Source organism: Mustelus asterias, chromosome 2, assembly GCF_964213995.1.
Source record: "Mustelus asterias chromosome 2, sMusAst1.hap1.1, whole genome shotgun sequence".
NCBI lineage: Eukaryota > Metazoa > Chordata > Chondrichthyes > Carcharhiniformes > Triakidae > Mustelus > Mustelus asterias.
The window spans coordinates 161305886-161321851 of record NC_135802.1 but is presented as its reverse complement, the minus strand read 5'-3'; the positions used below and the strand labels follow the sequence as shown (position 1 = coordinate 161321851).

General features: G+C 46.3%; 1 protein-coding gene across 1 annotated transcript in view; it reads left to right on the top strand.

The window, feature by feature from the left end:
* The first annotated feature begins 4391 nt into the window (after window positions 1–4391).
* The window catches only part of gad3 (glutamate decarboxylase 3), a 57254-nt gene continuing 45679 nt past the window's right edge, over window positions 4392–15966 (top strand). The window contains exons 1-3 of the mRNA XM_078229313.1: window positions 4392–4446; window positions 10777–10938; window positions 15096–15338. Coding sequence (XP_078085439.1) covers window positions 4392–4446; window positions 10777–10938; window positions 15096–15338 — 460 coding nt within the window. The remainder of the gene's footprint in view (window positions 4447–10776; window positions 10939–15095; window positions 15339–15966) is intronic.

Sequence of the window (15966 nt, the reverse complement as noted above, 5' to 3'; positions counted from 1 at the left end):
TACAGTCTGGAAGGCTGTCCTATTGGCGCTGAAGTCCAGGGGCCTTCCAGTCTCCCGTTGGCAGGAGGTCCTTCCAAATGCGCTTCATTCCATTCGCTCCCTCCTGTGTACGGCAACCAATGCTACTCCCCACGAGAGGATGTTCTCATTCCCTCGGAAGTCGTCCTCGGGGATATCTTTACCAGCCTGGCTGACGTACCCAGGACCCGTCCTTCTGCGGCGACATGTAAGGGCCCGCAAGTCCGACCCATTGGTCGAACCGGTCCAACTCCTCCACGCCAACCCTCAGTATGCCTATGTGGCATATCCTGACGGGCGAGAGGACACAGTCTCGATTCGAGACCTGGCGCCCGCAGGGGACGTAGCAACTCCTGTCGCTCCCATACCCCCTGTCACGAATCCCCTATCACTTATTTCTTCCCCGGACGTGGCGCGGTCAGCACCGGGACCAGTGCATAACAGTTATACTCCCATGTACAGCTTGCCTGAGACTCGGAGATCGGCGCCACCACAGAAGGTACCGGGATCCCCTGCACCACCGCTTCACCAGGGTCTACCGGCCCGTGAGTCCTCGAGGGGACAGCCGGACGCTGTTTTGGAGAGAACGCCACTGCAAGCACCTGCTCCGGTGTCACAACCGGTGTTGAGGAGATCACAGCGACGGTGCGGTCCTCCAGACCGTCTGGACTTGTAGATTTTTTGTATATATGTAGTCTGTTTTCGCACCCCGCCGGCCTTTGTTTTCAAAGGAGGGGTGAATGTGGTGAACCATCGTTGGTTACCACTGTGGGGTTATTCCAATGTTGCTGTTGGGTTAGGGGGTTGACACTGTGGGGTTGTTATAATGTTGTTGTTGGGCTAGGGTGTTTACACTGTGGGATTAATATACCTGTGGTGGATGCTGTTATGGCACATCCCGGTCGGGCCCCGCCTCCTGGGGAGAGGTATAAGACCCTCTGCGCAGGCGGGACCCCTCCAGTCTGGAATGGTGTACTCGTGTTTAAATAGTTCCATTGTTTGTCAATAAAAGCCTTCAATCGCTGAAGCCTTGTACCTCGTGCTTGATTGTCGCGCATCAGTCGGTGCAGACTCGATCGGCCAAATGGCCTCCTTCTGCACTGTAGGGATTGTAAGTAAGCTGTAAGTAAAAAGGTTCTGAGACCATTTCAAATTAGAGTAGGCAATAGGTGCAGCTTCGTACACCTGCCTGATCCTGCGATGCGTTGTTCTAACACATCTCCAAGTCTCCAGAAAACTTAGAGCCTTTAAGAGATGTTGAATATAAACACAACAGTTTAATCATGATTTAATCTTGATTTCTCGAGGAATTAAGGGCTATGGGGAGAGAGCGGGTAAATGGAGTTGAAATCAACCATGATTGAATGGTGGAGTGGACTCGATGGGCCGAATGGCCTTACTTCCGCTCCTATGTCTTATGGTCTTATGGTCTTATGTCTGTTTCAGATACACAAGGCTGGTTGTCTACTCCTGAGTCACTCACTACATGGTAACTAAATTAATTATTAAATGGAAGCAAAAAATAAATTATTAAAGCAATTGGTAAATTAATAATGATATTCAGGCTTCAAACAAATTAATTAAATAGAGTGACTAATTTAGTTGTTAAATATAATTTCTTTTTTCATTCCTTATTAAATTTATGGAGTAAATTCTCAAATGGACTGAGTGAATGAACAGTGTGCTGCTTAGCTCCAGAAGAGATTTATTCTCACCGCTCACCTCTGGGACTCTTACTCAACCATTCAATTGACAGTTCTGACAACTCCTGGTTTTCCTTGTTAACCTCATTACTTTGCAGTTCTTCATCATGTCTACTAAATTCCCACCTCCAGCAAAACAACTCCACCTCAAAACCTGCAGCCCTGCCTGGTCCCGTGCCCAGCTTCTCACTCCATACCACCTCCATGATCAAGATCGCCTCTGCGGCATTGCCCATCCCCAGCGCTCTTTCAGCTCTTCCCCTGCTGAAACTCTCATCCCTTTTGACACCTCTAGACTTCCAATGCTCTCCCGACTGGCCTTCCACTTTGCACCCTCCACAAACATCAGCCTGAATCCCAACTCACAGTAGGTTTCATTTATCTCTGTGCTCACGGACCCGTGTTGGCTCCCGTCCCCGTTTTAGAATCCTCATCCTTGATTTTAAATTCCTCCAGGGTCTCACATCTCCCAACCCTGCATTCACTTCTGAACTATTCAAAGCTCCCAGACCTCTGTGCTCCTCCTGCAGCCCTGTTGTTCATCGCTGCGCCACCAGCACCCATACATTCAACTGCCTAAATCCCAGACTGTGGGACGGCATTGTGGCACAGTGCTTAGCACTGCTGCTTCACAGAGCCAGGGATCCCGCCATCGATTCCCGGCTTGGGTCACTGTCTGTGTGGAGTCTGCACGTTCTCCCCGTTCTGTGTGGGTTTCCTCCAGGTGCTCCGGTTTCCTCCCATGTTCTGAAAGAGGTGCTGGTTAGGTGAATTGCTAAATTCTCCCTCAGTGTACAGGCATCGGAGTGTGGCGACTAGGGAAATTTCACAGTAACTTGATTGCAGTGTTAATGTAGATAGATAAATACATTTTTGAACAGTAAAGGAATTAGGGGTTATGGTGAGCGGGCGGGTAAGTGGAGCTGAGTCCACGAAGAGATCAGCCATGATCTTATTGAATGGAGGAGCAGGCTCGAGGGGCCAGATGACCTACTCCTGCTCTAGTTGTTATGTTCTTATGTTCTAAGCCTACTTGTGACTAATAAATAAACTTTACTTTATCTTCCCAAACCATATCTCCTCTCCCTTCTCCTGTAAGTCACTTTCTAAAACTTTTCTCTAAGCTTTTGGTCGCGAAGGTTGGGGGGGGGCGGGAGGGGGGTGCGGGAGGGGGTGGCTCCGTGTCAAATTCTTTTGATAATCGCTCCTGTGAAGCACCTTGGGACATTTTATCAAAGGCTGAAATTTTCCAGCTGTTCCTGTCGACGGGATCTTCCCATTCTCTGCCGACAGCAGCAGCCCCCCCCCAATCCCCCTTCCCTCTCCTCCATCGCCACACATTCCCCAACGTCAAAGGGTGTGAATAATGAGAAATCCATTGAGAGCGGTGGGACTGGAAGATCCACCAACCGGCTAATGACGGATCACCTCCCCCACTGCAAAACACGCCGTGAGAAAGGGTGTGGAGAATACATGATGTTATGAAAACAGAATTTGTTGTTGTTGGTGATTCATGTCTGTCTTATGTTTTACAAACTTGTTAGATCATCTTTTCCACAGAAAGTGCTTGCAATCAATTGGATTGTCCAAGCAAAACCCTTCTGAAATTTTTGCACTTGACCTCTGCCGGTGCTTGCAAGGTCATTGAGAGGTTACCTCAAATACACTGGACCCAGCGAGAGGAAATACCATTTTTGTTGCTTCTATTGGCATCAGTCTGAAAGATGTGCTGGTTAGATGCATTGGCCATGCTAAATTCTCCCTCAGTGTACCCGAACAGACACCAGCGGGGAGATTTTCACAGTAATTGCAATTGTAAGCCTACTTATGACACTGATAAATAAACTTTAAAACTTTGAACTTTAACTTTAAACTTTAAAAAAGTTGAAACTTGAAAAAACATCAGTCTCCTGTGTGGAATTTTAGTGACCCATTCAAAGGGAGTGCCTTAGCCTCCTATGCCAGAAAAACCCTTTCACAATACTTTGCAGCAGTAATCAATCTCTCTCCTGGACCCTGTTCTTCTCAAATAGAGATAAAAGATCTCACACAGTTATATGGTTGAGTGCCGTTGGTGGTACATTATCTCACTGTGCTATTGTGGGGAAACAAACATACAGACCCAGAGAAACCCTACAATGCAGAAAGAGGCCATTCGGCCCATCGCGTCTGCACCGACAATAATCCCACCTCAGACCCTATCCTCACAACCCCACATATTTACCCCGCTAATCCCTTGAACCTACACATCCCGGGACACAATGGCCAATTTAGCATGGCCAATCAACCTAACCCACACAGCTTTGGACTGTGGGAGGAAGCCGGAGCACCCGGAGGGAACCCACGCAGACACGGGGAGAACGTGCAAACTCCACACAGACAGTGAGCCAAACCGGGAATCGAACCTGGGTCACTGGAGCTGCGAGGCAGCAGTGCTGTGCCATCCTGCCACCCACATACACCACTTGTCCATGTTCTCATGGATAGAGGTAAGAGAATGAGAATCTTATTATAGATACTAACCCGTGCCTGTCTCCACCCAGAGAGCAAATACGTCACGAAAGAGGGACTTTGATTTGCTGAAATGATACAATGGCACAGCTGACATATAAAAGGGATGGAAAAAAAATTTTCAAACCAGTTCCCTGATTGCAATTAAAACACCTTCCGATGGGAGAAAGTGAGGATCCAGATATGAAAAGACTGGCTGTAAATATTGGGACAAGTGAGTGTTTGCTACATTTAAAGAGTTGCTGTGTAATTGGTGAATGGTGTTCATTATCATGAACTAATGAAGGGACTACTCCCTCTTTTCCTTATTAACCTTTGAAATGAAATATGTTAAAAAAATTAACTGGCTAAAAGTAATTATTTTTATTAAAAGTAAAGTTTAAATTTCTTTGAGTTGTAACTGTTCCTGTTGTTTCTTTGTTACAGTAATTAAGTACCTAGTTTGGAGAGAACTTTTGATTTATGATTATGATTATCTTATGACTTAATGGGGGTTGAGCCAAAATTTTACAACTTGAATATTACTTAGAGTTAGAAAGCTGAGCTAATACAAATGGAATTATAAAATCACCAAATCATTCAGGGGTGATATTGGTGTTAATTCATATACTTTGAGCAAGTAGACATTCCAAGCCCATTTCCTCCAATCCCACAATTCCCCCAAAATAATAATTACTGACTCAAAGGGCTGAATGGCCTAATCTGATTCCTATGACACTCTGGCCAACCGATGGTGCTCTTCAACCAAAATCAAGATTAGGAACATAGGAAAAGGAGGAAGCCATGCAACCTGTTGGCCCTGTCCTGCCACTCAATCAGATCATAAACATGTGACGTAAAAACAAGGCTCAGGTATAGACAGTTTAGCCCCTCGAGCCTGCCCTGCCATTTAAGTTTATTTATTAGTGTCACAAGTAGGCTTACATTAACACTGCAATGAAGTTACTGTGAAAATCCCCTAGTCGCCACACTCCGGCGCCTGTTCGGGTACACTGAGGGAGAATTTAGCACGACCAATGCACCCTAACCAGGACAAGATATGGCTGATCTCATCTCAGCCTCAATTCCACATAAGATAACTGATCATCTACCTTAATGCCACTTTAAGGAACTATTTCCGTGTCCCTTGATGCCATTAGTCTCCAGAAATTTATTGATTTCTGCTTTGACAGAGTTCAAAACGTTCGCCAGCCTCTGAATGAAGAAATTCCTCCTCATCTCATTCTTAAACGGCCGACCCATTTATGTCCCCTGATTCTAGACTTACCAGCTGGGGGGAAACATTCTGCACCCTATTTTGCCATTTTGATTCTAAGTGCTGAGCGGACTTGAAACTGAGAGTGTTTCCAATCCGACTTTTAGACCCGTTCTGAGGCACCCCCTTATGCACTCTGCCTGCAAAAATATCAGCGATTCCGAATCACACTGTAGAAGCCTGTGGGTGGGGCTTATCGCACCTGAAACCCTACAGCTCCGATCAGAGCCTCCAACTGCACATGTGCAAAAAAAAGCACAATGCTACTCTTGGGGGGTGGCGAGGAACGGAGGGGTAGGAAGGAGGTTCGAGGCCTCTGGCATGCGGGGGTCTGCCGGAGGCGAGGACTCAGCTGGCCCCAGGCTACATGCTGGGCCTCTGAGATCACTTCTCCTTCAGCTGCTGGAGATACAGCAACAGAGCCAGGGAATGCAGGAGGGGCTGATGGCCACACTGGACCAACTGTGAGGCTGTTGGGAGGAGTCCCAAAGCTTCCAGGCGAACCAGCTATTGCCTGTCTTGCGTGCTTCCCAGGCCAACACTGCAAGGGTGGCGTCTGCGGTGGAAAGCCTGGGGCAGGGGATCCTCACCATGAGTGGCAGGCTCCAAGCGATGGCCAAGTCACAGCGGGCCACAGCTGAGGGACTGAACAGGCTTCGCGAGATTCTGCGGCCCATGACTGAGAGGCTCGAGAGCTTGCAGGAGACCCAGCGGGACAGCGCTGAGACACAGCGGGCTACGACAGCAGCCCTTGAGATTGTGGCCCAGTCGCAGAGGGTCATGGCTGAGGGGTTGCAGAGCATGGCCCAGTCTCAGAGGGCACTTGCTGCGGCCATTGACAGGTGGCCCTGACCCAAGTGGCCATCGCTGAAGGCTCAACAACCATGGGTAGGACGCAGGTGGTCCTCCAGGACTGGCAGTGCCAGGTGATGCCGGAGCTTCTGGATCTCATTGCAGAAGCACCGCCGTCCCATGGAGTGACCCAGGGGCCCACAGGAACCCCAAGGGAAGAGGAAGGGTTAGGGTTAGCGACTGAACTGCCTGGTGATCAGGGCCTCTCTAGCTGCCCTCGTATGCCTCATTCGAGCTGCCAGCCCTCCAGCGCCTGGGTGGTGTTGCCCAGTGTGCTCCTCCTCCTTGTGCTGGACGGTCTCCTCCCCAGTGCCGCCAGGCTGGCCGGCCTCCATGTCCTCCTCCTCCTCCAATAGGTCACCTCTCTGCAGAGCCAAGTTGTGCAAAGCACAGCACACGACCACAATGAGGGGTCACTGGGCTGTATTGGAGGCCCCGCCAGAGCGGTCCAGGCACCGCATTTTAAGGAGCCCAATGCACTTCTTCACTATCGCGCGGGTGGCTACAGGGGCCTCATTATAGCGGGTGTCCGCCTCAGTCACAGGCCTCCGCACAGGCCTCATCAGCCATGTCCGAAGCGGGTGACCCGTATCACCCAGGAGCCACCCCCCCCGCAGCCTGGGCTCCTCCTCAAATGCCTCCGGGATGTCCGAGCTCCTGACAATGAAGCTGTCATGCACGCTGCCTGGGTCTCTCGTGCAGACATGCATCATGTTCAAATTGTGTCACACATCAGTTGGACATTCAGGGAGTGGAACCTCTTCCTGTTAATGAATCTTCGTGGATTCTGCAGCGGGGCCTTGAGGGCGACGTGGGTGCAGTTGATGGCTCCCTGTACATTAGCCATCCCCGCAATGGCTGCGAACCCTGCAGCCCGGGCTTCCTGGTGGGCCTGGTCCAGGTTAAATTTGATGTACTGCCCAGCCCAGGCATACAGGACTTCCGGGACCGGCTTGACTCAGATGTTACAGCTGATTGGGAAATGCCGCATACATCTCCGCGAGGGGTCTGGAAAGAGCCAGTTACATAAAAGTTCAGATTTGATAGCCACTGAGAGTGGGTGCCCCCCCACCCCCCCCCCCGCCCCACCCCCCCCCCCCCCCCCCCCGCCCCCCCCACCCCCCTCACTACCACTTACCTCCTCACTAACTCTCACTGATGGAGCGACTGACTCAGACTTTTATGGAGCATGTCTGTTTCACGTCGATTCCGGACTGGCGAACACGGTGGTAACGGGGGAAGTGCCGGTAAGGTTGGGCGTCCAGCCCATTAAGTGTATTTAAATGCATGCAAATACATTTAAATGGCTGTCGCGCCCTTTTCGGGCACAGTCCAGATCGTGGCCATTTTCGGGCCTTGGTAAAGGGGGGACCAGTGTGGAGGTGGGTGCGGATCACATTACTCGCCTCACGTCCGACTTTACTTATTGACTCCAAGGGATTGTGAATCCTTGGGATTCTATACCCCAGGGAACTGTGGATGATCAGTATTGAGCATGTTCAAGATAGAGGGTGATAGGTTTCTGGGTGCGAGGGAATTAAGGGATATGGGGAGAGGGCAGGAAGGTGAAACGGGAGATCAGCTACAACCCTGGTGAAGACCAGAGAAGAATCGAACGGCAACACAGCCTCCGCCAGCTTTTATTTCTCATGCTTTCACGTATACAAATATTAATTCATTAAACATTGAAAGGTTTATTATTTATGTAATTTATGCAATAAACGAGCAACATTTGTTTACATTTCCAACTTGAATATCCAGTTTCTTTCACATTAAGCAAAGAAACTGATGAATCATCGGAGAATGAGGGATACATCCTTCTCCAATCATAGAATTGTGCAGAAGGAGGCCATTCAGCCCATCAAGCCTGCACCGACAACAATCCCACCCAGGCCCTATCCCTGTAACCCCATATATTCACCCTGCGAAACCCCATGTCACTAAGGGCCTGATTTTACCATTGCGTCGCCCCCGTTTTCGGGCGCGAAAATGTGATAAAGTGGGGTGTGAGGCCATTAACGCGATCCGCGCCACGCCCGCACAGATGGCCACTTTACCGAGACCCGGGAATGGCCACGATCCTATTTGCACCCGAAATGAGCGCAACGGCGATTTAAATATATTTGCATGCATTTAAATTGAATTAATGAACTGCCCGGCCAATTTTATCAGCATTTCCCCCTTTATCACCACGTTTACCAATCCGGAATCGCGCCGAAATGGACCTGCTGAATAAAAGTCTGTTTCGGGCACTCCAGCTGCTGAAGAGGGCAACTAGGGATGGGCAATAAATGCTAGCCAATCAGCGATCCCCATGTCCCACGAATGAATAAATAAAAAGGTGGACATAAAAATTCCAAATGGTGCTATTTTGAGGAAGGGCAGAACAGTTCTTCCTGGTGTGAAACACGGATGGGTGGGAACCAAGAGAGATCCAAGTTCCCATCTATTCCTGACCATCTACTCTGCTCCATATGCTCCAACCCCACTTAAACAGAATAAGATCCATCACGCGTCTCCCTCTCTTTTGAGTCACATGGACTCAAAATGTTAACTTTATTTCTCTCTGTAAGATTTAGGGTTTTGGAATATACAACCCTTATAATTAGAAAAAACTTTAAGGTCGGAATTCTTAATTTCTAACACTAGGGTCCTCAGTTATGCTTGACCGACAAAGTACGAATAACTAGTATTTATAAATCAAGTAGAATTCATTAAGCAAGATTTTACAAATACTTAACACAAGCAGTAAAAGCAACATAGAAGTTGCTCGTCTCTCAAGATCCCAGGAACCTGTGGTGTTGCCAGCACAGCTTTCCATTGTCCTTCTCTTCTTTATCTTTGAAGTGATGTTGAACCGTGTCCAGATGAGTCCGAAAATCATAGAATCCCTTCAGTGCAAAAGAAGGCCATTCGGCCCATTGAATCTACACCAGCTCTCTGGCAGAGCACCTTACCCAGGCCCTACTAATCCCCCTGAACTACACATCTTTGGACTCTAAGGGGAAATTTAGCCTGGCCAATGCACCTAACCTGCACATCTTTGGACTCCTGCAGAAGCCAGGGTATCACTGTGCCAACGTTACAATTTACAATTTCTCAACTTTTATCCTGATTATTCCTTTTTTGGAAATGCTCCAAATTCACCTCTTCTATTGGCTATAGGGTACAAATCATCTTGTGTCATCCCACCTCAGTAACTAGAGCCAACAGACTAAAGACTAGTATCCCCTGCTGCATGGGTCATAAACTGAGACACAACTCTATCTCTTACTCCCTTGGCCCCAGAGAGGATACAGGGTTAACATTACCTTACAAACAAATGATACATTTCCTTTTTAACAGAACAGTAATAAAGTAAAGTCACAATCACTTGTCAATGTATTTGAACTTAAGCCCAATACTCATGCTGTTAAAATCAACAGTTAAGTACACTTCCTATCAGAATATCAGAAAATAAAATTTCCTGTCATATTGATCAATTAAAACAACACATGGTTTGCTTAAAGATAGTGTCATCGTAAATTCCTTCAAACTGATTTAGAAATTATCGAATTGTATTCTGGAAAATTAAGACAACATAGAGTTGCTTCAGCTCAAGACTCACAGGAACTTTGTCATGAAACAATTCTGTTTCTTCAAAGGTGACTGCCTTCCTGTAAAGAATTGCAACCAGCAGAAATTCAAACTTAACTATTTAACTTCAACTGTGTTTAAAGAATAAAATCCAAATCTGTAACAGACCCTAAAAATTAGCAGAATTATCCAGATCACACATCTCCCTGCAGATACTGCTGAGTTTTCCCAGTATTTTCTGTTTTATTTCAGATTTCCAGCTCCGCAGTATTTTGCGTTTAACTCTTCCTGATGTCCCTAGTCCAAGATCCATCCTTCAACCAACATTGCTGACAAAAAAGCAGGTTATCTGGTCAGCACGGTGGTACAGTGTTTAGCACTGCTGCCTCACAGCGCCTGTGGCCCAGGTTCGATTCCCGGCTTGGGTCACTGCCTGTGCGGACTCTGCACATTCTCCCCTCTGTCTGCGTGGGTTTCCTCCGGATGCTCCGGTTTCCTCCCACAGTCCGAAGATGTGTGGGTTAGGTGGATTGACCGTGCTAAATTGCCTCATAGTGTCAGGGGGACTAATGGGTAAAGTACTTGGGGTTACGGGGATAGGGCCTGGGTGGGATTGTTGTTGGTGCAGGCTCGAAGGGCCGAATGGCCTCCTCCTGCACTGTAAGGATTCTATGGTCATTTTCACATTGTTGATTATGGGAGCATCCTCCTGCACTAATTGGCCACTATGTTTTCTATATTACAACACTGACTACACTCCCAAAGAACTTAAAGCCCTTTGGTATTGGCTGAGGTTTAAGAGCACAGATTAAACCTGGAAACTAAATGATGGAAACTCCATCACATTTCTTCATGTTGCAGAATTCCTGGAGAGAGCAGACAGGGATGGAGATAATAATCTGAATCCAAACTGTTTGAAGATATTGCCAAAGCTTGATGGTCACTGTGAGTGTCAGAATAGAGACAACAGAGACGCTAACACTAAACGGGATGTTGCAGATTCTTCCACCATTTTTGCAAAAGGTATACATGTTGTCTTTTACTGTAAACTGTTAGCGCAAGAGCAGAACATACTAGAAACAGAGTAATTTTGAAGAGTAATGTCGATTTAGTCGAACATTTCGTGTCATTAAAGGGCAGGTGGACAGAATCTATTTCCACTGGTTTGTGAGACTAGCACTGGAGAACATAGGCCATAGGCTAGAGCTAGACCTCTCCGGAGTGACAGGTAGGAAAGACTTCTGCGCATAAAGGACTGTCAATGTTTGGAACTCTGTTCACAAATGGCGATTGGTGTTAGATCAATTGTCAATTTTAAAACTGAAATTGGTTAACAAAAGTCTATCAAAGATAGAGATATGAGATAAAAGCAGCTATCTGGATAGGTCACAGATCAGCCCATAATCTCATTGATTGGTGGACCAGTCACCAGGGGTTAAGTGTATGCACCACTTCCTCTGAAACACCTGTATCGGTGGTGAGGAGACAGGGCCAACATTTCAGCACATTCACTGACATTTGGTCACATTACAGCAATGTTGCTTTAAAGCTAATGTTTGTGAAGTCCGGCCACGCATGCCAGGTGATGTCATGGTGACCAGGTAGCGCAGGGGAGTGGGCAATTTTGTTTTGATATTTTTGGGAAATATTGGCTGGAATTCTCTGGCCATTCACACCGGCGGGATTCTCTGGTTCCGTCGGCAGCTCACCCCCACCCGTGGGTTTCCTGCAGGTGTCGGGTGACGTCAATGGGAATTCCCATTGGCAAATGATGCGCCGACGGGAAACACACGGCTGGGAGAATCATAGAATCATAGAAATGATTCTATGACCAATGTTTCTATGGAAACACACGGCTGGGAGGCCGGAGAATCTTGCCCACTGTGTTATTCTGTGAAGAAGCCTGTGTGCGTGTGCATGTGCGTGTGTGTGTGTGTGTGTGTGTGTGAGTGCTTGTGAGTGTAAATCATTTAATTAAGCTGGATGGATAAAGTTTATTTATTTAGTGTCGCAAGTCGGCTTACATTCACACTGCAATGAAGTTACTGTGAAATCCCCTGATCGCCACACTCTGGCGCCTGTTCGGGGACACTGAGGGGCAATTTAGCATGGCCAATCCACCAGTCTTTCAGACTGTGGGAGGAAACCGGAGCACCCGGAGGAAACCCACGCAGACATGGGGAGAACGTGCAATCTCCACACAGACAGTGACACAAGCCGGGAATCGAACCCGGGTCCCTGACGCTGTGAGGCAGCAGTGCTAACCACTGTGCCATCATTGCCAAGATTACTTGAGCAGATTGTCTGAGAGGTTCAAGACATGAAAGGATGCAGGTGTTAAATTTATGCATTTGTAATGGGTTATTATGGTGGGTTTGAGGTACAAGTAAATGGGTTGGGTCTAAAATTTGGGTCTAAAATTTGTGTCTAAAAGGGGCGGCACGGTAGCACAGTGGTTAGCACTGCTGCTTCACAGCTCCAGGGGCCTGGGTTCGATTCCCGGCTTGGGTCACTGTCTGTGTGGAGTTTGCACATTCTCCTCGTGTCTGCGTGGGTTTCCTCCGGGTGCTCCGGTTTCCTCCCACAGTCCAAAGATGTGCGGGTTAGGTTGACTGGCTATGCTAAAAAATTGCTCCTTAGTGTCCTGGGATGCGTAGATTAGAGGGATTAGCGGGTAAAATATGTAGGGATATGGGGGTAGGGTCTGGGTGGGATTGTGGTCGGTGCAGACTCGATGGGCCGAATGGCCTCTTTCTGTACTGTAGAGTTTCTATGATTCTATGATTTGCATTTTTAATTCAGTTGAGCGTTCATTTAAGTTTCAAAGGGAATTACGAGGTGACAAGAAACATTCTGCATCTTATGGGAGTTCCAAAGGTAAACAGGAGAATGAATATTACATTTTATTGACACAAAAGTAGAGACAAAATAAAAACAGGAAAGATTTTTATATTTTGGAAGAGATGATTTCAAAGAAGTGCTGAGGACAATGGGCTTATAGATGAAAGTGAAAAAGGATATTTGAGGAGAGATGTTGAGGGGATTTTTTGTTGGCCGTGTGGGGAAGATCTCCTGAGGGAAAGAGCTCTGGGGCAGGAGAAAGTGCATTTTGAATCAGACATCCAGTCAAGCCAGTGAAGTCTTGGACTGTGAAAAGCATTCTCGTATCTGAAGGTTTCTTGGATTTCCAGCAGCAGATTGGAAGTGAGTTTGAGAGATTGTATGGTATGCCTTTAGTAAAGCATCAACAGTTTTGCCACAGGTAATATTACTAGATTTTTGTAGTTAAACATCTATCAAGGATACTGCTTGGAAGGTGTTTACTTGTGGGTTGGATCAAGTGTTTCTTCAGAAGGAACTCTTCACAATGCAGCTACTGAAAATACAACAAAACTTACTCCAACTTATAAATCAAAGAAAGGGTTTAATAAAGAAACATCATTACTCCAAACTTGGGGCCTCACCCTGGGCCACTCCAAGCTTCCCACAATTCTACATAGTTCCTTATTTATAATGAATCAGTTGGTCAGCTGACTATTACATCACTCGGTGATTGGTTCCATGTTTTACTGGGTCAGCTGACTCTTACATCTTGTTCCCATTGCTCATGTTACATCCAACACAAATTTGTCACTGGTTACATTCTAACACCAAGTAGGGAGTCTTTTGGAGGGAATATTTTGAAAGGCTAATTTTAAATGTATAACTGTAATCTTGTGTGCTTAGATTTTCTTGTCTACTTGTTAAAAGAAATTTTTACTTTTAATATTTAAAATCCCAAAAGTGCTACCGGACCTCTTTGCTGCTGAGATTAGTATGCTTTCTCATTTTCGGGATACAAAAAAAGGTTATGACCTGTAAGACAAGTTTCCCTCTCGAATTTGGTTCATAACAGGAGTAATTACGGGCTTTTATATTTCTGAAAAGAGAGACATGTTTCCAAAACTTTTCATCTTGCACTCATCAGGACAAACACAAGAATGCCAAATTTCAAACCGTCACAATTCGTACTACAGGAGAAAAGGGTGCTGATTGGTTGTCAAGTCTACTCTAATTGGCTGAGGTATTGCCATGGGAAAAGTGATGGGGAACTATGGGCACCCCAAGCATCCGGGTAATTCAAGAAAGGCACAAAGTTTGAACATATTCCTCTTGTTTGCAGAGAACTGGTTTCTGTTTATAAATGTATGTTTCTTCTCGCAAGCACAAATAAGCCATCTTCCAAGTTTGACTGTTTTTCTTACATTGATTGTTAGCGTAGCTATTAGCATGTGACTTGCTTTGAATTCATAATTGGAGCGGATCCTGCCTTGAGTTCTTTCAGATGAAATGATTTTAAACAACGTTAATCTGGGTTGCAATGAATGCAAACTCACAACACAAACTGTCCACAATTGCTGCTAAACTAGCTTCACGTTCAGAGGGTCTATGAAGAAGGTTGGCATTGCTTCGTCAGAAGGAACTTTTCAAATGCAGACAGTAAAAATACAACAAAATTTACTCCAACTTATAAATCAAAGAAAGGGTTTAATAAAGAAACATCATTACTCCAAACTTGGGGTCTCACCCTGGGCCACTCCAAGCACCTCACAATTCCAAACAGGTTCTTATTTATAGTGAGTCAGCTAGTCAGTTGACTATTACATCATTCTGCACTTGGTTCCATGGTTTACTGGGTCAGCTGACCCTTACAGCTTGTTACCATTGGTCGCATTACATCCAATACAAAGTTGTCACCACTTCCAACAGGCATGAGACATGACAAAGAAATCACTCTGATGTACGGTGTCCCTTTGAATCATTGTTGTCTCGGAGCACACTTTACAAAATCAAGCAGTGCTCAATACTGACAGAGGTGGAAGTTTTCTATTCCTGAGAACTGACATTCCAAATGTAGTAATCCCATGCTTATGTAAGTGCGGGTGTCCCCATAATACTTGAACAGATCTGTCCAAAGCTAAATCAGCCTTATTCAATGAGTAGAAATCTAAATAGTAAGAAGTAATGAATCAATTAGATAATTCATACGCAACAAAGGTCCAGAATTCTCTGTGGAGCTGAGAAGTGACTTTCTTTAATGGTTGAAAGCAAAGTATTTATTTCCATGGTTGCCAGCTTTATGGAATACCTTTACACCTGCTTTGCTGTCAGTGAATAATTAATTTAATATTTGTTTGTAGATTTGCTACCAGCTAAAAATGGTGAAGAGCACACAAATCAATTTTTAATGGATGTTTTTGAAGTTCTTCTGAATTACATCAGAAAAACATTCGACAGGACATCAAAAGTTCTGGATTTCCACTATCCCCACCAGTTCCTCGAAGGAATGGAAGGCTTCAACCTGGAACTGCCTGACCAGCCAGAATCTCTTGAACAAATTCTTGTTGACTGCAGAGATACATTAAAATATGGAGTCAAAACAGGTACCAACAATCCCGTTCTGGATGATAATCCTCAATGAGACTGAGGAAGATGAGTGTTGGGCGTCAAAGAATATTGTTTGCAAAAATATTGACAGTGACAAAATTGATTTCATAGAATCATAGAATCCCAACAGTGCAGAAGGAGGCCATTTGGCCCATCGAGTCTGCACCGACCACAATCCCCCCCAGGCCCTATCCCTGTAGCCTCACAAATTTCCCCTGCTAATCCCCCTGATACTAGGGTCAATTTAGCACGGCCAATCCACCTAACCCGCACATCTTTGGACTTTGGGAGGAAACCGGAGCACCCAGAGGAAACCCACACAGACACGGGGAGAATGTGCAAACTCCACACAGACAGTGACCCGAGGCCGGAATTGAACCCGTGTCCTTTGCACTGTGAGGTAGCAGTGCTAACCATTGTGCCACTGTGCCGCATTGTTTCATTAAAAATTTAGGGTGGAATTTTCCAGTCCTTCCTGCCGGTGAACCACATAAAATGCCGTAGACATCAGCAGGACTGGAAAATCCCAGCAGCGGCCAATGATGAGTCACACCCCACACCGTCACCAGAAAACACAGCGCAGGGAGGCCAGAAAATCCCACCCTCAGATTAGGATTTTCCAGT